The sequence below is a fragment of the Anomalospiza imberbis genome, chromosome 3 (genome assembly GCF_031753505.1).
Source record: "Anomalospiza imberbis isolate Cuckoo-Finch-1a 21T00152 chromosome 3, ASM3175350v1, whole genome shotgun sequence".
NCBI classification, from domain to species: domain Eukaryota; kingdom Metazoa; phylum Chordata; class Aves; order Passeriformes; family Viduidae; genus Anomalospiza; species Anomalospiza imberbis.
In genome coordinates this window covers 3,881,047-3,908,887 of record NC_089683.1, presented here as the reverse complement: position 1 = coordinate 3,908,887, position 27,841 = coordinate 3,881,047, and the positions used below count along the sequence as shown (strand labels likewise).

The 27,841-nt window shown below is 48.1% G+C and overlaps 1 protein-coding gene across 3 annotated transcripts; it reads right to left on the bottom strand.

Moving 5' to 3' along the window:
• Positions 1-26,935, bottom strand: GATA4 (GATA binding protein 4). 3 transcript variants are annotated; one of them, XM_068183185.1, is made up of 7 exons: positions 26,834-26,935; positions 26,111-26,352; positions 7,374-7,543; positions 4,501-4,626; positions 3,890-3,977; positions 3,485-3,630; positions 1-2,874 (listed from the first exon to the last, which is right to left on the bottom strand). In XM_068183185.1, the coding sequence occupies exons 2-7, from the start codon at positions 26,217-26,219 to the stop codon at positions 2,692-2,694; spliced, it is 822 nt and encodes a 273-aa protein (XP_068039286.1). In that variant the 5' UTR covers positions 26,220-26,352; positions 26,834-26,935; the 3' UTR covers positions 1-2,691. The 3 variants fall into 3 exon arrangements, with proteins under 3 accessions (XP_068039286.1, XP_068039284.1, XP_068039285.1); XM_068183183.1 differs by lacking the exon at positions 26,834-26,935 and having other exon boundaries at positions 26,111-26,817; XM_068183184.1 differs by lacking the exon at positions 26,834-26,935 and having other exon boundaries at positions 7,374-7,540; positions 26,111-26,817.
• Between the last annotated feature and the right edge of the window lie 906 nt (positions 26,936-27,841).

Sequence of the window (27,841 nt, the reverse complement as noted above, 5' to 3'; positions counted from 1 at the left end):
TTTCAAAAATTGTTTTTCAAGCTTTGAGGAAGGCTAAAATCAAGTTCATAAATCTCTACCAAGGAGACATAGGCAGATATGTTCTGCAGGGATTTTTGCTTCTGGCATTATAAGCAGAGTTCTTTCTGGCATCTCTGAATGGGTTTTCTCCTGCTTAAGGGCAGGAGAAAAATCCCACCGGGGAATTTGGCTTTGAGGGAAGGAGGAGCACAGCAACAGGGAAGGGAAGGTAGAACCAGTGTGAGCCTCCAGATGGAAGGAGAAATGGGGGTGTGGTTGGTCTGGACTTTTAATCCTCATCAGGAGGCTCCACTCCCTCTTGGGCTTTCCAGGGTAGTTCTGGATATCTCAAAAGTTGGCATGAGCCACATGGCATTTTGTGGTGCAGGCTGCTGTGTTATGACCAGGAATTCACAGCCAGATCCCAGGAGAGCTCAACTGCCATTTACAAAGGGATTTACTTCAAGGAGGAGTTTGGCTAAAGATCTTCCTGCCAATGGAGAAACAACTTTGTGTTTTCACCTCAAATTCATATTTTTCAGTGCTATTTCTGGCCTCTTCTCTAAAGCCTAGCAGGTCTGAACAAAATCACAGAATTTAATTTCTTTATATTCGTGTTTCATGAATGTCTTTCCCTCATCTGTAATTAGCACTAATGAGGCTAAACACTACATTAGCTCCACAAAACAGTGGGAACTGGTGCAAACAGCACCTAGCTGTTCCCATGGAAGTATTGCCATGGTGTTTTTCTCTAGGGAGTGTGGAGGCTCTGTCACCCCTACAAAACCCTGCAAATCTGAGTTATGGAGAGAACGGGGAATGCGGGAGGGTCCAGGACTCTCCAGTCATGACCAGTCCAGTTGAATCCTTCTCCTTAGAGAAGCTTTTATACCACAGGGAGAAAAAGGGTGAGTTCAAACAAAGACAACACAATGCCATTCTTTTGCTTCAAACCTGTCCGTGGCTCTCCTCTTCACCAAGTCATGTGCCTTAGTTTATGTGGAAGAACACTCCTTGCAGAGTGGGAGGCAGAGGGTGGCACATTTGGGAGGGTTGCACAATCCCCCTCAGAGATTTTTCACTTGGTAGTTCTGTACTCGAGTTCTGGATGCGGGGAAGAAAAGAGAGGAGCTGGGAAGGCAAGAAGGGTAACAGAGCTTGGGAGCAGACAGAAACCAGAGTGAAGAATCTTGAAGGATGAGGTCTCCCAGGAACTCTCTGCATGGACAGGCAAAGCTGTCCTTCCTTGGAAATGTGAATGCAAACGTCATGGGAAGCATCTGGTGAAGCACTTGGACTGCCCAGGAGAGCTGTGGTGTCTGCCATGCTAGAGTTTGAGTTTGTTAAACCAGAGGGAGAACAGTCTGGGCTGGATTAGGTAGGACTGATCCCTTTGGGAAAAGGGAATGAGTACTGCTCTTAAGCATCTCTTCCAGCTCCATTTGCCAGGATTCCCTGGTAGCTGAGAGCCTTATGGGCAAGCAAGCAGTCGAGTCTCGTTTAATGGAGTTGTGCTTCTCTTGCAGGCAAGCAAGTCTGTGCACATGCTTGATAAGGAAAACGGCCCCTGCCACCTCCAATAGGGGCTGAAGCCACTGCTTGTTGCAAAAAGTGAAATCCTAAAGGATTAAATGTGGGAAATGGTCACGAGCCAGCTGTTAGGGAGAAAGTGGGCACTCACAGTACAGCCAAAAATAAGTGACAGTCAGATTTCATCAGTGGCATCCAAACCAACATAAAAATAGGCAAAATAATTAAATCATCTGTCTGAAAAGAAGTGGCCCAGCAGTGTTAGAAGAGCATCTTTCACTTGCTGTGCTCTTGAATCATCTCTAAACCTGGCTTGTCGCTATCCATCAGGGAAGAGCCCAGCCATTTCCTCCAGGATTTGATGACCAGCATGGGTCTCATCTACCTCCTTCCAGAAGGTTCTTTCTTCCAAAATCCTCCTTTGACTTTGCACAGACCTACTCCAGGCTCAGCCAACAACCTTTTGGAAACACAGTCCCATGATTTCGTAGTGATAAATAGGAAAGGAATTTCTATTAAATACGGACATTTATGAGCTTTCCAGACCATCTAGAAAAATGAACACAATGCTCTACCTGTGTGAGCTGAGGAGGAAGGGAGATGTCTCTTTTTCTCTCTGCCCTACATCATATCAAATCCACTAAAGCCACTAAAGAATCTCTAGTGAAGTCTGTTCAGCAAACTGTCTTGGAACTGGCTCCGTTTGGTGGAAAATCACTGAATTTGGGTCATGAGAAGACAATGGCATTTTCTTCCATTCAGGAAAAGAATGGGTGGTGACAGAAGAAGTGTCTCTGTTCCACCATTGTCTGAGTCTTAAAATGCCAGATATTGTTAAATAAAACTCAAGAACTGTGTCCATCTCTGTGTTTCTGGCTGTTTCAAAGTAAGTGGTGACAGTCAAATAGAGAGGCTCATTTAAAGTGGGGAAAAAAGCCTTCAAATCCTTGAGTTACTCTGAGATTTGAGTCTTCTCTGTTCATTTCATAAGAGCTCCCCTACACCTCGGTAAGTTCTCTCTGCCTCTTTGCTGGAACACCTCACAAGGGGAGAGAAGGCAGGAGAGCAGGGGAGGTGGAAACAACATTGACTTGATGATTACGTGGCTTCTTCTTCATCTCTCTAGCAGATCAGCCTGGAGTTCATAGGGAAAGGGCCAGGTTATGCAGTAATGATGTCCCCATGGTTCTCAGCCAGCACCAGGCTGTTCCAGGAGTCCTGTTTGGAGCTGGTTTGGGGCGACTGGCTCATGGCTGACTGGTAAGCCTGGGGGGAAAGCTTCAGAGCTGAGATTGCAGGGTGAATGGATGATCCATGTCCAGACATGGCAGAGACTGAGAATGCCTATGGAAAAAGGAGAATGCTGTGAAAAAAGCTTCAAACCGTAGAAGACCATGTGAATCCCTTTAGAGTGGGCTGGTGCTGTTGTAAAAATGTGTCTGGATTTGCTGCAGGGCTGGAGGTTGCAGCCTATGTGGGATACCTTGGGCAGGCTCTCTCTTCCTGTCTCCCTTTCTTTCTAATTCTAGAAACACAGAATGATTTGGGTTTGAAGAGACCTTAATGATCATCTCCTTCCCACCCCCTGCCATGGGCAGGGACAACTTCCACCTTCCCAGGTTGCTCCAAGCCCCATCCAGCCTGACCTTGGACACTTCCAGGGATCCAGGGGCAGCCGCAACTTCTCTGGGCACCCTGTGCCAGGGCCTCCCCACCTTCACAGGGAAGAATTATTTCCCAATATCCAATCTAAACCACTCAGTTTGAAGCCATTCCCCTTTGTCCTGTTACTCCAGACCCTTGTAAATAGTCTCTCTCCATCTTTTCCTGCAGCCTCCCTTCAGGTGCTTGTCTTTAAGTACCTAAGTAAAGTTATGAGGATGTTCTCCCCATGTCTACCATCCTATTTCCCTTTTTTTTTTTTTTTCCCACTGCAAACACCTCCCCTCAGTACCTGAGAAACGGGGCTGGGGTGCCCATAGTGAGATGAGAGCCCAGGTTCTGTTTTGATGGGGCGCATTTCCTCGGTGGTCGTGGTGCTGCTGCTGCTGCTGCTGGTGGAGCTGGTGGTCGGAGTCAGACTCTCACTGCTGGATGGGCCTGGGAGAAACCAGAGGGTAAAACAGGCTCGTCCCAAAGACCTTTCAGCACAGACCTGTGCCCACTCACCCAGAAGCTAGTGTGGTAAAAATAAATTTTAAAATAGTTGGAAGGGTATTCAGGTATTTAGACATCCACCATTTTTTAAAAATTGGCTTGTTTTGTCATTGGATCTCTCTAATTTGAGGGCACTGTGGTTAGAAATACAAGTGCACACACAAATACACATTTAAAATAAATTTCTTCATTCAATACTTACCTGCTGGTGCCTTTGTTTTGTTAAGGTTCTTAGGCTTGCGTTTCCTCGTCTGAATTCCCTCTTTTCTCATGGCTAAAGGCCTTGGGACCTGTAGATCCAAACAGAACAGCTCATTGGTTTCTGAATGTCCTTAAGGTCATCTAGGAGAACATGATTCCAGTTCTAACTTGTGGTCGAGCTGGTTTAATTGAAAGAAACAACAAGATGGAGCCCAAATTCCCTGGTAAAGGGAGATTCAAGATGTGCATCCAAATGGGAATAAGAAGGCAGATCACACCATGGTATTGTGTGTTTTAGGCCCAGAAGGGAACTACAGCTAATGTATTTGTGCTTTTGACTTGGCCTTTTTACTAAAAGTGCCTGAATTTATGTGGGAAGAATCTGGGCCTGGTTTTATTAGGTTTTAAGACTTATTTGCAAAGGGGACCTAATTAATAAGTGAGAAATACCCAGCGTGCACACCCCTTTGCAGGTATAAACACGATGTAACCTTGAGGGGGACTAAACCCAAAAGGACAGCAGGAAAAACAGCTCCAGGAGAGTGCAGAGCTATGTAAAGAACCCAGCCCCCAGCCTGGTGCCATGAACACCCTCCCACAGCAAGGATTTACCCCATGGAGCTTCATGTAGAGCCCGCAGGCATTGCAGACGGGTTCCCCCTCGGCGTTCCTGCGCCAGAGCGTGGTGGTCGTCGTGTGGCAGTTGGCACAGGACAGCCCAACACGGCGGGATGCTGACTGTGGGGACATCAGAGCAAGGAAACAGTCAGCCCTGCAACGCCCTCACCAGCAGCGCCCCACATCCCAACCAGATCGCTCTCCCATGCCTCAGGCCTCCCTCTCCTCTCGCCTCTTGTATTTCTCTGGCTTTTTATTTTTTTGACCCTTTGCAGTTGTCCAACTGCCTCTTTCTGCCCCTCATGCCTTTCCAGTGACTCCAGGAGGTCTCAGCTCTCCTAGGCCATTTCAGATGGCACCAGAGACATGAAATAGAATCATTGGAAAAGACCTCCAAGACCATCGAGTCCAACCTGTGACTGATCACCACCCTGTCAGCCAGCCCAGAGCACTGAGGGCCACATCCAGTTGTTCCTTGGACACCTCCAGGGATGGGGACTCCACCACCTCCCTGGGCAGCCCCTTCCAATGCCTGACCACTGTTTCAGTGAAGAAATTCTTCTTGATGTCCAACGTGAACCTCTCCTGGCACAGCTTGAGGTTCTGTCCGCTCATCCTGTCCCTGTTTCTTGGCAGCGGAGCCCAAGCCCCACCCAGCTGCACCCTCCTGCCAGGGAGTTGTGGAGGGCCAGAAGGTCCCCCCTGAGCCTCCTTTCTCCAGAGTCCCACATCACCTGAACAGAGCCCCGGATCTCCAGCAGCTCTAGTGGCAGCTTAGAGACCCCCTGCATGTGTACAGACCTACACTAAGGTGTCTGGATCCCAGACCATCCTGCCTTTTCCAGCTCCCAAGCCCTTCCAGGCATCGTGGCTATCCCAAGAAAATATTATCAATACCATAAATGTTACATATTCCTTGCTGGCTTTGTGCTAGGTTGCTTATAGAGCTCAAGGGGAAGATAAAAAAAAGAGAAGCTTCCAGCAGTGTTTTCCTCCTCTTGATGAAAGAGGAATAATTAATAGGAAGTCTCACTAATGAATTACTGCAGGGAGCAGACCCAAAGTTCCTTTTCTGGGTGAACTGGTTTAGTCAAGCTCAGAAGGCAACAGGAGAAAGCAACGGGCTTGAAGCTGTATAAAATCCAAGTTTTGAGCTGGGAAACAGTGGGAGGTGGAGGAAGAAAAAGCCACATTCTCCACACCTGCCACCTCTTGCCATCATCCTTCAAAGCTCAGGCCTTAGAGGCCAGTAAATGAGAGAGGGAATGTCCTGGGTGGCCGGGTGAGATCCTGCCTGGATCAGTCGGTCTCTGGAAAGGCGTTTCACAAGAGGGCGCTCGGTGCCCGTGTCACTTTTGTCACTCGCAGGGGACGGCTGGGTTTGGGCGCAGACAGGGCTGAGCGACGCAAAGGGCAGGGCAGTGTGGGGATGGAGCCTCGTGGAAAACAAGGAGTGTGGAAATCTGGCTTTCCGAAGGTGGCTGCTTTTGGGTTCATGATCATAGAATGTTATGGAATCACAGAATGTTGTAGGATCATAGAATTTTAAGGGGTTAGAAGGGATCTTAAAGCTCACCTAGCCCCACTCCCCTGCCATGGGCAGGGACACCTTCACAAGACCAGGTAGCTCAAGGCCTTATCCAGCCTGGCTTTGAACACTCTCAGGGTTGGAGCATCCACAGCCTCCCTGGGTAACCTACTGCAGAGTCTCCTAATACCTAACCTAAATTTCCCCTCTTTAGAGTTGTACCCATTGCTACTTTCCTGTCACTCCAGTTCCTGATGAAGAGTCACACCTTCCCTGTAGGACCCTTCAGATACTGGAGGGGGCTGTGAGGTCTCCACAAGACCTTCTCTTCTCCAGGCTGAACAGTCCCAACCTTCTCAGCCTGTTGTGATGGACTCATGTCACTGGGGACACAGAGACCTTCCCAAAGCCCCTCACCAAATCATCCAGGGAGCAGCAGGTTATCAACACTGAGCTCACAGAATCATGGAATTGATTGGGTTGGGAGGGGCCTTAAAGATCATCAAGTTCCACCCCGTGCCATGGTCAGGGACACCTTCCACTATCCCAGGTTGCTCAAAGCCCCATCCAACCTGGCCTTGGGCACTTCCAGGGATCCAGGGGCAGCCACAGCTTCTCTGGGCAACCTGTGCCAGGGTCTCAGTACTCTCAGAGGGAAGAATTTCTTCCTAATATCCCATCTAAACCTGCTCTGTCAGTTTGAAACCATTCCCCCTTGTCCTGTCATCCTTGTAAATTGTGTCTCTTCATCTTTCCTGTAGGCTTCCTTCAGGAAAGCTGCAATTAGGTCAACCCAAAGCCTTCTCTTTTCCAGGCTGAACAATCCTGTTCCTGTCCTCCAGGTTCCTTGTGCATATCCAACCCTGACCCCAGAGTCTTTGGGATGTCCTGACCTGCCCTAGAATAGTGGCTTCACCTCACCCAATGGATCTAGGAGCAGAGTATCCAAAAAAATACCCAGAAAAGTCACCATGAAGTGAGGGGCTCACCCAGCAATGATCAGGGACCCCTGTGGATAAGAGAAGATGGACTGGTACTGTGCTGGAACTGGAAAGAGTTGCCATTCCTCCAAATATACTTGCAATAGTACTAAAGCAAAGACACCACAAATCCTAAAATCACCCTGTGTCATACAGCCCCTTCCACTCCCTGGCTGAGTGTCTGGAGAACTGCTCTGGGCAGTACAAGGGCTTGGAGTATCCCAAGCATGAGAAAATCTGGCTTGTTTTGAAAGTCTGGACCTCAGCTGGGCAGATGGGAGTTGAAACACCCCTGGCATCTCCAGCTGGCCAAGATTTCTTTGCCTCCTCCTCAGCCCACATGTGTGATCTTGACTTACCAGCCTCCTCTGGGGTTTGAACAGGGGCCGGTTGATGCCATTCATCTTGTGGTAGAGCCCGCAGGCGTTGCAGAGGTAGTGCCCCGTGCCGTCCCTCCTCCACAGCGGGGTGGACATGGCCCCACAGTTGACACATTCTCGCCCCTCGGAATAATCATCAAAAAATTCTGCTGCCAGGATGGGAGAGAAGGAAAAAAACTCCGTTAATTAGGTGGCTGTACTTTTAATTGCTGCTCTGCTTCTCAGTTTAGCCCAGAAGGGATATTTTTAGAAATCACAAATACTCAGATTTTATTGAAATCTTTTGCAAGAAACAGATTTTATAGAAATCTTTTGCAAGAAACAGCTCTTCCTTCCCCAAGGAAGCCCTCCCCCCCCCCCCAGGATACTGGGAAGAGGGACTACTTTCCCTGCCATGGCTGCAGGTCTTCTGTGGCAGCAGGGATGTGCTGGGACACAGATAACAGGAGACAGAAATAGAAACCTTTCCCTTCTGCTCTGACGTTATCCAATTTTTGAGATTGGCCATAGCCAGGGCAAGCAGATCAGGGCAGGTGAACAACCCTGGTTACAATCAAACAACCCTGAGACCACGGATAAACACAAACCCCACAGAGCAGAACTGCCCAGAAATCAGGCAGCTGCATCTCAGCTGGGCAGGGAAAACCATTCCATGCGCCCTGCTCCCTGTGGGAATGCTCCTCACCCAGCCCCTCTGCTGGGGGGAATGGCTGCAGGGAGCCAAGGGGAGGTTTGTGTGCCTTCGCCCCATTCTCTGCACAGAAAACCTCCTGAGTTGCAGGAATCCACATGTACAACATGAAGATTCCCTGCCCATGGAAGGGGGTTGGAAATGGATGGTCTTTAAGGTCCCTTCCAACCCAAACCATTCCATGGTTCTGGGATTCAAACCCCAGGTCAGGCTGACAGTTAACAGGGATTGTTGGGAATTAATGTGTGTTGGAGGCTCAGCTTTTGATGGAAATCTCTATTGTGCTTGATGCCACACTCCAGGGCTTGCTGCATTCTCACACTGCATTCCTGGTACATCCTGCACTGGGGCTTAGCTGCAGCTGGGATGTGAGGGACAACTGGGCATGGAGTGATAGGAGAAGGAGGAATGCATTTAAACTGACAGAGGACAGGGTTAGGTCAGATGTTAGGAAAAAATTCTTCCCTGCGAGGGTGGTGAGGCCCTGGCACAGGCTGCCCAGAGAGGCTGTGGCTGTTCCATCCCTGGAAGTGTCCAAGACCAGGCTGGACAAGGCTTGGGGCAACCTGGGATACTGGAAGCTGTCCCCGCCATGGCAGGGGCGTGGAATGAGATAACTCTAAGACCCCTCCCAACCCAAACTGTTCTGTCATTCTCTGAACTGCCCTGGGCTGGGCCAGTCCAGTCCCTCTGGCTGTGGCAGGACCAGGAGGTTCAAAGGTCAGCACAACACAGCTCGACTGCATCATCCTTTGGAAACACACAGCTCCCTCCCCATTCCATACAAACCCTTCCAGAAACCAAGAACTTCACTGTATTTTTTGCTTGTCTACCTGCTTTTTACACAAAAATCTCAGCTTCCTGCTGGAAGACAATTGCTCCTCAAGGAGCAAACCAACAACATTTGGCTTACGGCTGAGTTGTGCCTCAGTCCCATGTGGATTCTCTGATGTCTAGCAAGGGTTATGTCCAGACGTGGCCTTTTATTCTCTTTTCCCTGGACTATTTTTGGAAAATCTGCAGGAAACTGCATAACCGTGAAGCGGCCAAAGGACAAAAAAAAATTAATGAAGTGGCGCCAGTTAACAAGAGACAAATATTCACGTGAGCCTAATTCTCCCTAGAAAATCTGGCTAAAAATGGCAGCAGATTACACCGTGTGCCCATGGGGAAGTGGTAGAGAGCAGTAATTTATTGTACCTAAGCAGCTCTGGAGCCAGAAAAGCAGGAATCCAGTATCTTCCCAGCAGTTTAGGAAAATCTCATTACCCTGGGGCAATTCTGGTGGTTTCAAAAAGATGGGAATCCCCCCAGGCGATTTTTGTCCACATGGATTCAGTGATACCATAACCCTCACTTTCCCCCTTAAAATGACAATTGAGTCACAGCTAAAATCTAGATCAAATAAACTTCCTTTGAAAAGAGAAGGGATTGGAACAGCTGGTCAGGAAAGAACTCGTTTCCTTGAAAAATCTCAAGAAAGGAAAACATTTCACTTTTTTTTTTCATCTTAGAAGTTGCTGAGGTTTTTGATTATAATTTTCCAAAGAAAAAGCCAAAGTATTTTCACAGTAATTTTGTTCCTGTAAAAAATGCCCTCTTCTTCAAAAATGATTCAGTACAGAGTTGTGGACATAATCCAGGGAGAATTTAGCAAAGCAGAGGTAAGCAAAAGGTAACAGTTAAAACTTGAGTGATTTGAGTTGTGCCCTTGACTAATTACAAAATACAGTCTTTCTTGGAGATTTTTCCACCAGGAAGCCAAAATATAAACGTTTTTAATCAAAGACAAAGGAGAAAATTCCTAAGAGTCCCTTGGAAATGTTAAGAATTGGACTAGTTCTTGAATAAGAAGGTCCCTCAACAAAAAAGTCAAGTATGGATATATTTCTGCTTCTATAAAAATGTAAGTCTCCTATCTTCTGGCAATAAAAAATTTGTTGCCAAGTGTTGAGTGTTATTTCCCAAAAGTGGGGCATCCAGTTCCAGTGCCACGTTATTTTCAGTGTTGGCTTCTCATCAACATCCAAAAGACTGGTGTAAACCTGCCTTGGCACCTGCTCTCCTTTTCCATCTGCATTTGACTGATATTCTTCCCTACTTCTTTGGTGCCTTTGGGTTGAGTTTTGGGGTTTTTCCCCAGTCTCCATGGGATTTGGTCTGGAACATCTCTCTCAAGGGACTACCATAGAATCACAGAATGGTTTGGGAAGGAAGAGACCTTAAAGCCCATCTCATTCCAACCTCCTTAAACCATCCCAGGTTTCTCCAAGCTCCTTCCAAACTTTCACTAGTTGAAGTTTCCAAAAGTCCCCTTCTGCTTCTCTAGCAATAACATTTGTGAGACTTTCCCCTCTCAGCTGCAGGCAAAGGTGATCCTTGTGAACGTTCATAAACAGGAATCATTGGTGCTTGAGACAGGGAAGGGACAGACTTTGTTCCCTGGGGACACTGAGGCTCCACACAATGGCTGGCTGTGCCTAATCACAGCCCCTATCAGATGGGTGTGCCCCCTCTGGGCACCACCCAGTGCTGAGTCAGATGACACCCACGGAGTGCAAACTCATTAAAAATATTCCTGCAGCCCTGACAGAGCAGGGAGAGCTCCTTGACCTCGGGAGATATCACCTGGATGAGAGATATCCTCACCTGCTTCAAAGAATGCTTTGGGATGGCACAGGAGGTGTCTTGAACACTGCTGGAAGTTGGTTTAGAAATGATGGTATGGGCTTGGTGTGTGTCATTTATTGAACAAAGGGCTTTTGGGCCCTAAGGAAGTGGGAAGCAAGGGATTGGATTTCTTTCTAGAAGAAATTATATTTTTATAATTATTATTTTGTATATATACAATTATATATATATATATATATATATATATATATATAATTTCACAGCCTTGCTGAACTCCAGGATGAAGTTGCCAAGGGGAGCTTTCTGAGCTGTTCTTCTGGCTGTACATCCCCCCTGCTCTGAAGAACCCTGAATATCTACAAAATAATGAGAAAGGGTCACCTGAAGACCTGCAGCCTGTGCAGTTTGATGTGGGTGGGTGTTCAGGACCCAGGAAACCAGAATGTTCCCAGGGCTCAGAGCCCACAGGAACTGGGATCTACCATCAGGCTGAGCTAAATTGGGCATGGAGGTCACTGGGCTTCAAATGCACTAATTGTTTAATTTGTCACTGTTATTAATAATGGGGATTACGGAGACTCCCCAGGAAAAAGCAGCAAAGTGTTTCCTTGGCTTCTGGCTCAGGGCTGGAGCTCTAAATCCTGGCATTATGAGATCCCCTGACACTTATTCCTTGTACTTTGCAGCCGGGAAAGGAAACGTTTATTCAGGCAGCAAATGGCCCGAGCGGCTCCCGGAGGGCCCTGAACAATGAGGGGGGAAGGAAAGGCTCCCCCAGTCGCACTCAGGGCAATAATTTCCGTTCTGTGGCACAGGAGCCGCTGCCTGATAATGGAGATTTATGGGTCCATCCGCTGACCTCTGTAATGGCCTTTCTGCTGGAAAGATTTACTCCCTCTCCCGAAGCCAGGTACAGCCAGCACTGGGACAGGGTTGAGGAAAGGATTTGCTGATCAGGCTGAGAAGGATGCCTCATGTGTGCTGAGTGGCCTCATCTTCCTCTTTGACTGTTCAGCTTCCCCACATGCCTTTGCCAAGCCCATATCTTGTATCTTGGGATCATTCAGTCGTTTTTATGGGCTGGGTCCCTGGTGTTGGCTAATCCTGATGGCCTTCTACTTAATTCTTCATAAAACACTGCATTTAGTCAATGAAGGAGCTTCTCACATGAAAGCAGATCATGAAATCTCACTGAATGACCAGTGGAGAGGATGGATTGAGTCCCATCCCTATCCTGGTCATCAACTTGCTGTGTAAAATGAGATTTTTTTCCCCTCACATCTACTGTTTATGAGCACTGCAAGGTCCCCAGGGCAGGAAATGTCACTTGTGTGTTGCACAACAGCCTGCTAATCTTGGGTGAGGCCTTGAGTACACTCATGTCAGAAATACTTTCCACAATGGGATATCCAGTCCCCAGGGTGACAGGAGTGACTCCTGAGTGGGGCACGGGGGTCTGGTAGGGAAAAAAAAATCTTGGATGTGGCCCTTCATGACACTTGGTCGTTGGGAGGGGTCCTTCACATCCACTGAGATCGGCCTGTGCGGACAATGCTGAGATCATCAAAAAAGCAGATTGGAGCCAGCACTGTCAGCCCACACCTCCAACACCTCTGGCTCACCAAAAGTCTGAGGAATTTTGCCTTCCCATACAGGAGAACCAGATACCCACTTGCAACTCAACCCAAGGCTTGAGCCTGTAGAGTGGCTTGAAGTGACTTCTTTCTACCATCTCTGCAAACCCCAACTCTGCCAGCCTGGCACTACATCCATTCCTGTGTAGGAACCCATCCCTGGAAGTGGTCCAGGCCAGGTTGGATGGGGCTTGGAGCAACCTGGGATAGAGGAAGGTGTCCCTGTCCATGGCAGATGGTGGAACTGGATGAGCTTTAATGTCCCTTCCAACACAAATCATTCTGTGATTCTGTGATTAAATCTGTGTGCACAGGAGAGATCATCTTGAATGCATAAACCTGATGGATCAGGATCCTAAGGAATGATAATAGAAAAAGGAAGGATTTTGAATCCTTCAGTTCAGGCCCAGCATCCAATTTATTAATTTCTCTTCCCAAACGATCCTGTGGAAGGGAACAAAGAGCCCTCCTTACCCTGGTTTGGGTCAGACCCTCCTGCATGAGAAACAGTAAGGTTGTCTTCTACTTCCCTCCAGCCCCCTCCTGCTTTCACCCTCTCTGGATGGAAAGAGACTTCCATTAATATAGCACTGGAGTTTTGTTTACAGCTGGAGAGATATTTGATATCAACAGTTCCCGCTGCAGAAGTGTCTTCTCAACCCAATGAAGCAACTCAGCAAAGGAGGAACTGTCCTTCAAACACAGGCAGGCCACTTAGAGGCTCTAAACACAGCCTGAGAGCAGTTTTCCCAGCAGAGAAGCAGTTTCCTAAAACAATTTGTTATGATAAGAGGTGAGAGCCACGATCCTGTGTATACACAAACCCCAAATGGACTCTCAGGGGCACTCACAGCTGAGGCAAAGGACATGGACACCCTGGAATCCCACCCAGGACACCCTCATCTGCTTCAAGGGGCAGCCACAACAGCATGGCAGGGGAAACAGGATTTACCATTCCCACCCACTCTGTCCCAAATCCCAAAATTGTTCCCATTAAAAAATGGCAGTTTGGAAATCCTTCCTATTCTTCAAGCCTTTTGGGGGTCCTTAAACCAGGATTTTGCTGCAGCTAGAGGAGCTGAAAGTCCCATCTTCTATTTCTTTGGAATGGGTTGAGGTGTTTCCATGAATTGCATGATTCCAGAAGCTGAAGTTTCAAGGGGAAAACCCACCAAAATGTTTCTGGTCAGATCACATCCCAGCTAAAAGTGACAGTTGGTCCAGGATTGTGGCAGAGAAGGAAAAAAAAAAAAAAAAAAAACCAAAAAAAAAAAAAAAAAAAAAAAAAAAAAAAAAAAAAAACCAAGGAGAGACAAAAGGGGAATGGGCAGGGAGTGACTGGGCAAATTTTAAAACCCCAAATTTATGCATGGGGGAGCTCTGTAGCCAAAGGAAAGCTGTCACTGATCCTTTCCTTTGTCCATGGGGGACATCACCATCTTTGCACACAGGCTGAGATCAGAAAATGAGGATGGAGCTAAGGGAGCCAAGGGTGTTTCTACAAAAACAGGTTTTGCTCATTGGCTTTTCCCCCTCTGCTCCCTCTTCTCTTCCTGTTTCCTCTCAGACAGAATCTGGGGACAATTCACCCAGGGTTTTATAGATTAATAGGATCTAAATACAGGGAGAGCAGGACAGTGCCTGACTGAGCAGTGCACATCACTGGGCTGGGTGCTGTGGGAATGTGGCTCCCTGCTCTCCCCTGGTCTGGGTTAACAGAAGGCATCACCTGTGTGATTAAGGATCTGCAGGAAGTGGGGAACCAGGAAAAATTCCCCACACTTAGCCAGAAACATGGTTTCAAGCAAAAAGCATCATTGTGCAGCCTCGCAGAAATGGCTTGGTGCCATCCCAGAAAGTTTTAGGGTTTATCTGACACGTCTATGGTGGAGAAAATGGCTGTGTACCCAGTTAGCTGTCTGGGCCAAACATTTTTCCCTCTGAAAACATAAAGACTCTACTTATTGCTGAGGAAACATTCACCCTACAGTCTGGCTTTCCAGAAGGCAAAGAAATCTGCTTTTTCCCTGGCTTCGCGAAACACCACAGCGAGACATTTCCCGTGCAAGCCTTCCCAGGCCAAATGTTTCACGTCAAGGCAAAGGGAACATGGTGTCCCTCCCCTGCAGCACTCCCTGCTCTGCCTGCAGCAAGCCAAGGTCTGTGGCACACACCATTGCCAGCAGCCAGGAATACTCCTTTTCCTTTGTGGATATGTTTTCTGCGCTTTGAAGGACGGTGGAGGTGGAAGCAGCCAAAGGACCAGCTGAAATCATGTGCAGGAGGACCACAATGGGAAGGTTGGGCAAATTCTGGACCTGGCTTGGAGCTGAGTCTTGGCTCTGCAATAGGATGCCCTTGAGCAAGGCTTTTCATCTTGTTATGACACTGTCCTTTCCCCATGGCAAGGAGAGACACTGGAGGGAGGCAGGAGGACAACTTTCAAAAGCCACAGCTGGAGATAAAAAATTGATGGAAGAAGGGTGGGTAGAAACAAGATGGATTCCTCTAAATCAGCTCTAAACAGTACTTTGGGAAGGGGCAGGAGCTGGGGGAATGGCCAACCTGGTAGCTTGGAAAAGCACTGACAGCTCTCCAGCACACAAAAACCACCAGAGCCCAAACCATCCAGCCCTGTGGTTGTTCCAGAGCTGAGTGGAGAGACAGTCCACACACACACTAAGGGACAATGTCCCACATCCCAAAGGTGCACAGCCTGCTCTGAAGGAGACAGGAATGCAGACATCCCTGAGGGTCTTTTGGGGGGAGCCTCTTGGCCACCTCTTTGAGACTGACCTAGTGTCCAACAGCAGCTTCTGCTGACTGTCAAGTTGTGCCTGAGTGAACTCCCACCCACCAAGGTGACCCTCCCCTTCCTTATTCCTCCTTGCAGTTCTTACACTTGTAAATATCCGAGGCTCCTCTGATAAACAGAAGATTCCTCCGCTTATCGACTGTCCAAATATTTTTTAACAAATCTCAGATTAGCGTGGAGAGCCCAGGGAATGGGCAAGATGGGGTCAGCCCAGCCTGGGGTCTGCTTGGCAGGAGGCACCTGGAAATGGTCTGTCTCTCTTTTGACAATGAAAAAAGAGCCACAGCCTTGCCCTCCTTGAAATCTGGCCCATCTCCAAGTGGATGTGCCCATCAAGAGCCTTTTCTTTTATGGCCTCAGGGAAGGGACAGTGGGTGAAAAAATGAAGAAGATCAGAAAAGCTTGGGATTTACAGTGCCATGATCCCTCCTGGGCAGCTATTTCTGAGTTGGGAACTCAGGTAGTGGATCATGTGCAGCCATTCTTGGTGTCCCCACAGGGGATCACAAGCAGGTGTGCTGTGGAGTCCTGCCAAGCTGCTGCTCCCTGGTTGAGCCATGGGAATTGGCCTTATGGTTATGGGGTAACTGGTGAGCCAGGACCAGCTACTGGGTGGGTGGTGAAGCCTGACCCTGAGCCCAGCCAGCAGAGTCTGGCCATGTTCAAATGTTCTGAGACCCCAATCACATCCAAACTTCTTCCCAGGAGCTGCACCAGGAGATGCTGGGCTCAGGCTGAGATGGTCTGTGCTTGGACCATGCCAGGGGCTAACAATTATCACAGAATCACAGAATATCCTGAGCTAGAAGGAATCCACAAGGAGCATTGAGTACAGCTCCTGCCTCTGCACAGGACACACCCCAAGATGGTGACTGAAGATTATGGTCTGTTGGGTTTTCATTAGGAGATGAGGGAATGTCCATCCTTGGGCATTCCAAAGCCTCATACACATGCCCTCAGCCATTGCTGAATTGGTTGTCCTGCTAGGGATCCTAAAACATGTGTTTCTACAGTCCTACAACTCCAGGAACTCCAAGTTTGGGGTGGGGTTTTTTTTCCCAGATCGAAAGGACAGACATTTATCTAAAGGAAATGGGCAAAATCTTCCTTGTAGGAATAAAATAATACAATTGTATTATTGTTATTATATTTGTGGGCATGTGGCATACATATATATAAACATATATATTTGTATATATACACATAGCATGTCCTAGAATCACCGAATGGTTTTCCTGGTTGGAAAAGATCTTAAACATCATTTAGTTCCAGACCCTCTTTCACAGATAGGGATGAATGCCCGGGATGTCCTTGAGAATGCCAATGTAGCAAGTTAGGAATCATCTCCAATAAATTCTTTCTGGTTTTGCTATTAAAATTATTATTATTCTGTGACCATATAGAACTTAGCTATACAGAATGGTGTGTGCATATATATGTGTGCACAAATGCATAAATATATATATATTTTTAAAAACTAATTTTATATATGTAAAACACATATGATATATTAAAACCCCTCACTTTATAAATATAAAACAGGTCTATACCATGTGTAGGAATATATGGAATATGTAGGACTGCTCCACATGTCCAATCCCTCCCTGGGCATCACAGCACCAACCAATACTGACATATCCAAACCCCTGTCCCGGTTTTGTTCCAATTTCACTGATTTAGACACAGGCTCTGCCTCCAGTTCGGAGCTGTTCATTGATAAATCCCACTCAGAGGAGCTGCACCAGCACAAGCCAGGCCAGATCCCAGCCTCCCAGTGGGACTCCAGCCAGGGACAAACAAAAAGGTGTTTACTACGGCTCATCACGTTAGAGGGGACAGTGAGTTTGTCTAACCCCTGGCCCTTCTCTTTTCCTCTTTTATTAGTTATTCTGGATGTTAAGTCAACTCAGCCCCCGAGCGGGGCGGGAGGAGGGGATGATAAAGCATCTGCAGAGGTCACTTCGCAGCCCAGGCCAATAAAACGGCAGGTACTGAACTTATCAGGGCCACATATAACTTGCAGTTTTTCTAACTCAATTGATTGGACTTTTTATCTAAAATAACAGGCATTATAAGATAGGCGAAAGTCAAGATAAGGAGGAAAATTGAGTAGCCTCGAATCAAGATCAGCCTGGGGACAGGTTCAAACTCCCACACCTGCCCCAGAGGAATCAATGAAAGTTTCTTGGCGCCGTCCGCTCGTTTTGAAACGCTGCTGAAGTTGGGTGAACTTTGAGACCGCGGCGTTTATTCTGTGATTATAATTAACCTGCTCACCCGTTGTTATTGATTTGTGTGGAGGGAGGTGCCAAAGACTGACCGGGATGTGGGTTTGGGAAGAGAAGTGCTCAGGGAGAGCAGGCAACAGTGAGACCCTTCCCTGGCTCGAGGCAATGGGAATGGGGTGCAAGGGGGATTTCACCCTCCTGCTTGTAGCCGTATTTATTCTGGGAAGTGAAAGGACCCTCAAGCCCAGATCTTCATGTCCAGAGGGGCAGGATAAATTACAGCATCACTCATCTGTCCCAGGGAAGTAATGAAGGACTGAAACATGGGAAAAGTCGTACCAAGATCCAGAGCATCATCCCAGCCCAGGGGAGTGTGAGGAAGAGACATCCTACCCCCAAACCAGCTGCCCGTCTCATGCTCCACACCACCCAGGAATGTCCCAGCCCAGAGTCCTTCCCAGCAGCCAGCCCCCCGGACAGGCAGCCCCTGGGGCCAGCACTCCCTTCCCAAAATAATCTCAGACATCTGGGACCACACGTCATTTGGAGGAGCCCTGATGTCTGGGGCTCAGGGCCTCACTGATTTTTTTTTTTTTTTTTTTTTTTTTACAGCTCCAGCATTGTGAGCCCTGGATGTTGAATAATAGTGGCTCCCTGGCTTGCAAATCCAAAAGCCTGGCTTGGAAAGTCATAGGAGTTTTAATAATAAATATTAGGTTGTTTTTTTTTTTTTTACCTCGTCTAGGATTTCAGCATGAAGGAATCGGGTTTTTTTCAGCCTCTGCCTTGTCCAGGAAAGCTGTTCTTTCCCTTTCTGAAAGAGCAGAGACTGACATATGATAACAGGACTCCGGAAGATGGAGCTTGAAGGAAAATTGAGATGCACCAAAGCACGAGGGCTGCAACAGCCAGGGGTGGGTAGCTGGGAATCCAGCAAGACAGAGATGTCTCCTGAACTGTCTGGAGGTGTTTGCAGAGCCAAAGGAGGCCCTCGAGGTCAGAGGACAGCCTGAAATTTGCTTAAATATTATGGACACAGGGAGCTCCATGTGGAAAAACCAGGAAGAATTGGCAAAATCTTGCTTGGAGGGACTGGCGTGGCCTCGTTCTCCCTCCCTGCTTCAACTCTGCCCCCAAATTTGGGTTTTAACCTTTTAGGAGAGTTTGATGGCAGTGGGAACCCAGCCCCATCCCAGCTCCCTGTAAATCCACTGTGCTGGAAGCATTGTCTAGCAGCAAAGGGCTGAGCTCTGGGAAGGAGAGCAGGAGCAGGGAGCGGCGTCCCACCACGGGACCTCTCCTGAAATGCTCCCCCGGCAGACACCAACTTAATTCCCAGGGATTAGGAGGAAGCATTTCCAGGCAGCGATTTTGTTATCCCAGATTCAGAAGCAATCCAGTACCAGTCCCTGGTGGAGACGGGAGATCAGCCCTGCGGGATCCCTCATCCGGCTGCCCTCACCCCACCTCTGCTGGAAAAATTATTAATTTTTTGGCTTTCCAGGAGTTATTTCTTTTCCTCTTTCACAAACAAAATGAATTTCCAAGTCTCTCCCAAGTCTGGTGTGAGTGGTTTGAGCCCAGCTGACTCCGATATGGGACTCACAAGCTTTAGGGGTGACTAAAAATAAATAAAAAAACATCATGAATTCCTTCATGCTGCAGCTTATAAATGAAGTCACTGCTTCTCAAGAAAAAAAGGAAGGTCCCACTGGATTTTGGGGTTTCACCTCCCTGAGAACACATGTAAATTCCCATGTAATTTGCAGAGGGCTGAGTTTTTTCCCTATGGAAGCTATTTGCATGGGCCTGATCCTGCACCAGCTCCCAGTGAACTGCCCTGTGCTTTCAGAGATGGCTTCAGCTCTGAGCAAGGAACGTGGGTATTTTTGAGGTTATTTTTTCTTCGTCACTGTTTTTTATGGTTTTTTAGGGGATGGCTGATCCTAAAACCTGAGCAGGTTTGGCCTTATAAAGACAGAGAAAGCAAAAAGAGATTGGAAATACCCAACTTGCTCCCTCCAAACAAAGACTTCATTCTACAATTAGGTATCCACCTCATTAAGCAAAAAAAACCCTCTGTGCCAGCAAATAATTGAGAAAAAAATTAATCATTGGGCACTTCTTGGAAAAGAAAAAATTATTTTCACTTCCAGTTGACGCTGCCCCAAATTTGGCTTTAAAATCCAGGTCTTGCCAAAACCCCAAAGCTGAAACATTTCAGCACTGATGACGGGGTCAGATCTGCATCCAACTTGGAATATCTCTGCCCGGCTCTTCTTTTGGAGCACACCCAGCACCCGCCAGTTCTTTTTCTGGGGGATGAGAAAATCCAGCCAGAGCTTATCGTATTGAAAAAGAAATCGCTGCTGAGCGCCGCGAGCATTTAGAAAGGTGCAAGAGCACGGGGAATGCTGCAAACTCAACGTACCCTGCAGCAAGGAGCTGCTGGAGAAAAGGAAAAAGGGAAAAAAGGGGGAAAAAATGGTAACAAAATGGAAAAAACGCAACACTTTTTGGTAGGTTTGAAAACACAGGCGTTTTCAGAAGAGCCTTTAATGCCATTCGTGCCAACAGTGCTGGAATTATTTTCGAGCGCTGTCATGCAAGTGCAAGCACCCGTGTGTGGGAAGACCTCAGTGCTCAGGCCTGGCAGATAATTGGGTTTAATTTGTCATTACAGATGTATTTACAGCTCGGGCCCGGTCACCGTGACCGATGATGTGGGGAAGCCTTGGAAAGGCAGGAAAAGTTTTCATATTTTGCCATAATGTGGGATGTGATCATAGACAGCTGCAAGAGTTCTGTCCCATGAAGGAGAAAGACCAGTTTTTCTTAAAATTAAAAAAAAAAAAAAAATTCAATCCGACCTTGTAATGAAATTTGCTTCTATAATTTGGGTTAATTTGGGAGGTCAGAGCAAATTCTCACCTATTTCCCTGGTTATTTAAGCAGCGTTTCACACTCACACACCAAAGGCGAATTTACACCTTCCTGCCAGACGGCAGCGTGGATTCCGACCCGCCGACAAGGTGAATATTTGGCATTTCCAGATATTCCCATCTCCTTTTTTGCAGTCCTGCAGGCATAATTAACACACATTCCCCGCTCCAAAGCAACTCAGACCTGTAGCAACCCAACCTGGCCATTACAACTGAAGGGTTTTGGCAGCATAATCACATTTTTTGGGATCCCACGTCCCTAAAATGTGTGGCTGGCACAGCAAAAGTCTGCATTTCTGCCTTTCCCTCCCAGCATCAGCAAAACTTTCTTCCCTATCTCTTGAGGTAGATTCCCACCTGGTTTTGCAGCCAGCAATGAGCCCCAAAGGAGAAGCAGACTCTTTGTTAAGTTTTTTGTAGTTTGGTTGCAAAAGCCTTGAAGAACCCAAGATTTCGGCTTCTTCTTCCCCGTGAATCCTCAGGAGCGTCACTGAGCAGGGGGAGATCCCCGAAAATCCCATTTCTGCATCTCCTTTTCAATAAGGAAATTCCAGAGAGGGAAGGACACACCGGGCTGGTGTGCAGATTTGGGAATAAAACCTCTCAAAGTTGATATATTTGCATTCCTTTTTTTCTGTATGCTTGTAAAGCACCGCAGGGCTGAAGGAGCAAAAGTTTCAGCCCAGAGCCCTGCGCCGACAAGAAACAAAACTTCTGAAGGGTTTGGGACAACACAATAATTTTTTAAAATTGAATTTTCCTTAAAATTTCACCTTTATTTTAATATCCTCCCTCAGAAACAACAGGCTGCCAACCTCCAGGCACATAAAATGCCACTTTTTCACCCAGTTTGGAATTTTATTTGCTGTTTAGTGCTTTTGTTGGTGTTTTTTTTCCATACACCCATAAATTTTCAGAGAAAAATGGTTTGCCCTTTCAAAATACCTCTCTGCATTTGGCAGAACCAGTTTTGGGGAGCCCCTTTCTGCTGGCAAGGTTTTCCCATCATCAGAAGAGCACAGAAGTGTCAGGATTGGGCCTACTTTCCTTTGGAATACTTTGCCTGATAAACCCTCATCTGTTTCCAAGAATTTCACCTCTTTCCCTTAAAATTTCTGGCAAAAAAAATATGTAGAGATCAAAATATAAGTTGTCTCATTAAAAAAATATTTCTGCTATTGTTACAGGGATAAAGAAATGCACATGGATGGGTGAAAAATAATTAATCCTGGTTTAATAAAGTCTTAGATTAAGCACCACTATCAACTGCCTTAAGTTTTTCTGCTCTACAAAAATTTGCGAACATTTATTTTATATAGTACCCCGTGGCTGTTCTGTGCAAAATAAGCTGAGCTTGGTAACACAGTGCAATTTTTAAGTAAAGAATTCAATTATTAATAGGGGTGACAGAGTGCCCGTGATTGTGTTATTTTTATTATTACCATTGATTTATTTGCAATTTAAATTATACTGCTTGGGAGCTTGGAGGGGGGAATAAACACTTGTGTGTTCAAGCTTGATCTTGCTCAGAGATTAGAAACCCTGATTCTGTGGGTTTCGTCCCAAATCCCAGACTGACGGGTGACAATTAAATTAGGAGGGAGAGCAGAAGGTGGATTCAAAACCGGAGGGGGGAACAAAGCCCTGGGAGAACCTTCCCCGCCGGCGGGGCTGGGGTGAGAAATGCGGCCGCTTGCGAAACGGGGGATGGAGGAAAAGGCAGACACGTCCAACGGCCCCATCCCGATGTCCAACAGCCCCATCCCGATGTCCAACAGCCCCATCCCGATGTCCTACAGCCCCATCCCGATGTCCTACAGCCCCATCCCGATGTCCAACAGCCCCATCCCGATGTCCTACAGCCCCATCCCGATGTCCAACAGCCCCATCCCGATGTCCTACAGCCCCATCCCGATGTCCAACAGCCCCATCCCGATGTCCTACAGCCCCATCCCGATGTCCTACAGCCCCTTCCCGATGTCCCACAGCCCCTTCCCGCTGTCCCACAGCTCCTTCCCGACGTCCCACAGACTTTTCTGCCATCCTACACTCACATCCCTCTATCCTATGGCCCCATCCCTGCGTCCTGAGGTCCCATCCCTTTAGGATCAGGGACAGGACGATGCTGGGCCCCCCTCATCGCCTGCCACCCCACAGGGATCAGCCACCTTGTCCTTTGGTGCGTGGGGAAGGTCAGGGGCTGCTTGTAGGGCAGAGGGTTGTAACAAATGCCAATGAATCACTGGAAATGTCAGCCTCGGGATGCGACAGGGCAGATCTCTTAGCATCCCTGTGGGAAAGCTTAAGATCTGGTTCCCAATCTCTCCCCCACCAGCAGCAGAAAGGACATTTTCCAACCCAGTGTCTGCTCCAGGCTTTGATCTTCCCAGATGCTGCTGCTGTGTTCCAGCAGAGCCTGTTAGAGGAGCCCTGACTTCGATTTAGCCAAAAAACAAAACAAAACAAAACAAAACAAAACAAAAAAAAACCACCAAAAAGTACCCACCAGGAATGTCCACAGCCCAGTTTTATCCTCAACCACAGCAATACCTCCTCGATGCCACAGCGAAAGTAAAATCCCCGCTGTGAGCAAAATAAAAGGGGATCGGAGGGTCTGAAAAGATCCAGGAGGCAGCGCGGAGCTGCGGGATGGATGCGCTCGCAGCCCTGTGCCGCCCTCCATCCCCGCTCCCCTCTGCCTGGGGAAGGGGCAAGAGCAAACTGCCCATCCAGGGTAATTTTGGGAGCGATTTCAATAGATTTTCGGTGCTGGCGGGGAACTCTTTTGAGAGGGGATTCTGCAGCTGGTCCTTTTCATGCCTCATTAAGTCGGGAATTCACAGTAACTCCATCCCAGGCAATGCCTGGGGCAAGTTCACTGCCTCGACTACAGGGTCTGATCCTGCTCTTCAGAGTAATGAAATCAGTCACCAAACTTACCCTGAAAAGCCCAAATTTGGCATTTTGAACTCACACCAGGGAAAGTTTTCCAAACGGGGCCGTGCGTTTTGCCCATCCTTCCCAGTGCTTTATACCATGGTTTAACCCAAGAAAAAATTCCTCAGTTTAGGAAAAAACAAGAAGATTTCTAATTCTTTTAGTGTTATTTTCTTTGAATACATTTTCGCTAATCTTCTTTTCACTGTGTGTTGCATTATTGTTACAGGGATATATTTATATAAAACAGGGAGGAAAACGTCATGCCCAATTGTATAGACTGAATTCGTGTCTGCATATTCAGCTATAGCTGCCTATACTTGATCTTTATTTTTAAAAAATCATAGTAATTAAAATTTTAATGACCCCAGGGGTGCTCTGCATTTAGCTCTACCCAAAGGTGGGTGGTTGTTTCTCTGGGAAAATAAAATGAGAGCGCTGCAAATACCACTCACACATTTAAAAGGATTGCGTTTCCACCTTGATATTCCTCGCTGTGCAGAGAATAAAATTACTTTTAGCCCTAAGAAAAGGCTAAGAAGGAGTCAACTCCACCGTTCCAGGGATTTCTCAGGTGCTGACCAGGCTCGAATGTGGAATTAAAGTGGGTCTGTGATGGAAATAATCCACAACGGTGTCCCCCCCCACTACATCTTTCAGTGCCTTCAGTTTTTCAGGGTTTTTTACCCTAAAAATCATTAAAACAAAACACTTTCCCAGCTCAGAACCCCACAGCCAGCCTCTATATGCTTTACTCAACCCCCTCGATGCCCAAAGCATCTCTCGGTTTCAAGGAGAGACCCGGCGGCGGCCGCGTCCCGACTCGGAGAAGTGGGAACGGGGAAGGTCTGAACCTAAAACTACTTCCCGGAGGAGCTGCCTTCTAAAAATCCATTTAAAACTCACCAGCTCTCAGGCAGTTTTGTTTTGGTTTTTTTTTTGGTGTTTTGTTGTTGTTGTTGTTTGGTTTTTTTTTTTTTGTGTTTTTTTTTTTGTTTTTTTTTTTTTTTTTTTTTTTTTTTTTTGTTTTTTTTTTTGTAACCAAAACCGAAGAACTTTTGTTTTAAAATTCGAACGCTTTTCCATATCCAAGGCAGAGGCGTTATTAGCCCCATGCTAATGAATCCCGCAGATTCGGCCGCGCTGCCGAGAATCCGGCACTCGAGTCGGGACGTGGCCGTGAAGGAGTGTCGGCTCTTTCCTCCTTCATTAAAAACCGTTTTCTGCACTGGCTCAACTCATCCCTTCTTCCCAGTGCTATTTAAAACTCCATTTTTTGCCATCAATATGCGGAGCTGCAGCACAAACCACCAGGTTCAAAACCCCCAAATCCCCACGCTCAGCCCCTAGCACTTTAAAAGCTGATTTGTGTTTCTGCAACTGCAATTCTTCATTTGCATTATTTTGGGTTTAGGCTGTCTTTATTATTAAGAACCCTTCAGAAACCACCTCAAAAAGGTGTTTTGTTTTGTTTTGTTTTGTTTTTCCCAAGGAAGAGATGGCACCATGGTAAAATACAAATATTCATATGTGCTTACTGATATTCAATTGATATTTGATTGTTTAATTCATTCTGATTTTTTTCCTCTATGATCTGCTGTCTCATGGCTTCCAAAAAAATATTTCCTGATTGGCTAAAATTTTATCCTTAATCTGTTCCTCATTTTGAGAAATTTTCTAGCACCTAAAAAAAAAGCACAAGATCTTGGCAAGGCCAAGCCTTCACCAGCGCCCAACTTTCCTTCTTTTAACATCTTAAAATAATGCTAAAGACAACGCAAATCCTGCTGGACATGATAGAAAAATCACTCTCTAAAATTCATGTTAGAGAACACAATCATAAAATAGATCTGCAGACAAATTTGAGGTGTTTTCTTTGTTAACCCCCACCCCAAAGCTGACAGCAATACCTTCATGGAGAGGAGACGGGAAGGAAAAAAGGATTTCTGAAACCACGATGCAAAGATGTGCCTGCATTTCTCTCTCCTTTTATCCTTCTTCCACCCCACGAAATATAAAAGCAGTATTTTAAGCCATTTGGACAAATTCTTCGTTGTGGGAACCAGAGGAGTTTAATTAAATTAAAGGCTCCAAGACTGAACTCGGCACAAGAGATCAGGGTGAGGTTTTTTGGGGTAAGGATACTCTGAAATACCAGGGCTGCGTCATTCAGATGTGCCTGAGTTCCCCAAAAAAAAATCATTATAAATGTGGATGCATTTCTTTTAATCCTTCTCCATCATCTCTTACATCTTAGCTCTAAATTTCTCTTTGCTCTCCCTTTTTGTAGCCCAAATGAGCTTTCCAAAAGAATTTTTAGAAGACCAGAATGTAAAACAGCCCGAAGGGAAGATTTGGAATTCATGTACCCAACTTTGATTTCTTAATGCTCCCAGTTTTGCACCTAAAGCCAGCTCAGGAAGGGGCCGCCTGCGTGTCCATGGAACATCGTGGTCCTGCACCCCACAATAATCCCCATCAGAGCTCCAAAATCCCCTCTGAGCTGCTCGGGACCCAGCAGGCCCTCGCTCCAGAGCTCTGCGCATCACTCCTTGCCCCTCTGGGCCTGCCCTAAATTTCGTTTACTTTTTGGAAACTGTGGCCTTTGAGGATGTTTTGAAATGGTGATTTTGCAGAATAAGTAAGAGTAAGGACCCCAGATGCTTTCCAGACAGAGAGGCCACTCAGACAGCACCAACCCCAGTACTCCAAATTCCTCCCTCCAAAAACCAAAACCACTACATGCCCGTTGTGCCTACGCACAGAGGGGTGCGTGCCCCAAAATCTGGGGGGTAACGGGGTGAAACCTCCCCTCCCATCTCCCAGCCCCGTGCTCACCGATGTTGGCGTGGCGGGCGGCCGCGGGCGTCCCTCGGCTCTGCAGGTTGTGCAGCATGGGGCTGTCAAAGGGCGAGGAAGTCCAGGTCGTGGCCATTTCGGGGCTCATGTAGGCCGGGTAGGGGCTGGAATAGGAGCTGCCGAAGCCCCTGCTGTACTGCTCCCTCCCGTTAGCAGAAAGGTTCAAGGAGCTGCTGTAAGCCGCCGCCGCTTCCCGGGAAGAGGTGGCCGGGATGGGGGTGCTGGTGGAGAAGGAGAACCGAGGTGACACGGGAGGGTGAGAAGATCCAGGGTTGTAAGCGGCGCTTTCGGCTCCGGGCTGAGTCCAGATGGAGTGGCTGGAGACGGGGCTGCCTTGCTGGGAAGAGCCGCTGCTCTGCAGGTAGGGCAGGCTGGGGAGCATGGAGGTGACCCTCGTGGTGGGCACATAGACCGGGGACGCTGCGGCCGCGCTGTGCATGAAGCCACCTGCCCCCTCGTACGCCGGAGGGCCGGGGTTGGCTGCCATGGCTAAGCTCTGGTACATCTCGTGCGGGGCCTCCCCAAAGCCCAGCCGGCTCCCCGGCCGCGATCCAGAGCGATGGGGAACGCGTGGAAAACCCTCGGCTCCACTTTTCCCCGGAGCGGTCTCGCGTGGGCGCAGCCTTCCAGCCAAAACCAAAACACCACCAGCGATGCGATTTTCCTCCGACCCCCCCCTTCCCCACCGCCCACCTTCCCCACCTTCAGCAGGTCCCGCCGCCTCTTGCAGACCCCAAACAAGAAGTCCAGGTCTCTCCGGAGGGGAAATTTAGCTCCCGCCTGGATTTAGCTGCTCCCACCGGGCTCCATCCATCACCTCCCGCCCCCCCCCCCCGCCCTCCACCATGGGGCTGGGCTGTTTAAAACCCTCGGTCAGTCTCCTCCTCCCTCCCCCCCCCGCCCCTTCCAACACCCCCCGGGGGAGCAGGGGGAGATGCTGCCGGGATGCGGGATGCGGCGGCGGCCGGGCCGGGACCCCCCCGGGCGGGGAGATAAGGAGGTTAGAGAAGGGGGGGAGGTGAAAGGAAGGGGGACACAGCCGGGAAGGTGAGAGACAGCGATGCTCTCTCCTCTGGCCCGGAGCAAAAACCTTTGTCCCGCAGGTACGATCGGTGCTTTAAGTTGTTGATGGCCTCCGGGGCCGGCGTTTGATGTGGGCGGCTGGAGGCGGCTGAGGAGGGCTGGGGTGGGGGGGAATTAAATTAGGGAAAAGTAGGGGGGGAAAGAGGGAAAGGAGGAAGGATGGCTCGACCCTCCCTCCCCGCGCCTGCCCCACGCGTGTCCGCACCCTCTAAAGCCCGGCCACGCGTGACCGAGGGGGCTTACAGGAGAGGGCGGAGGGCATAACCCACTGCAGCTCCATTAGTGCTGCCCAAAGTGGGGAGCAGAACCCAAGCAGCGCCCACAAAACTCCTGCTCCCAGGCGTTTTTTATCCCTGTCCCCCGTTTTTGCCATGTGGGGAACTGGGAGAAGCTGGGAGCACAGTGGGTGACCCATTGGGTACTGGGAATGCTGTAGGTCTGGATAGGGAGGAATGTCCCAGAGTCGTGGGACAGGGTGGGGGAAAGGCGTGCTTTACCTCATGTTAGGTTGGTTTCGAATGTGGGGAAATTGGGGGAAATTTGAAGTGGGTTTGGGCCTGGGATGCCACTGGGGCCTTGTGCGTGGCTTGCAATGGCAAGACCCCAAAACCCACTTGTGGAAAGGGG

Coding starts and splice junctions, on each gene's coding strand:
- GATA4 (XM_068183183.1), bottom strand. CDS start 26,636: ATGTACCAGAGCTTAGCCATGGCAGCCAACCCCGGCCCTCCGGCGTAC. Junction 7,544..26,110: donor CGCCCGCCACGCCAACATCG/GTGAGCACGGGG, acceptor CCATCCTGGCAG/CAGAATTTTTTGATGATTAT. Junction 3,631..3,889: donor CAAAACAAAGGCACCAGCAG/GTAAGTATTGAA, acceptor GGTTTCTCCCAG/GCCCATCCAGCAGTGAGAGT.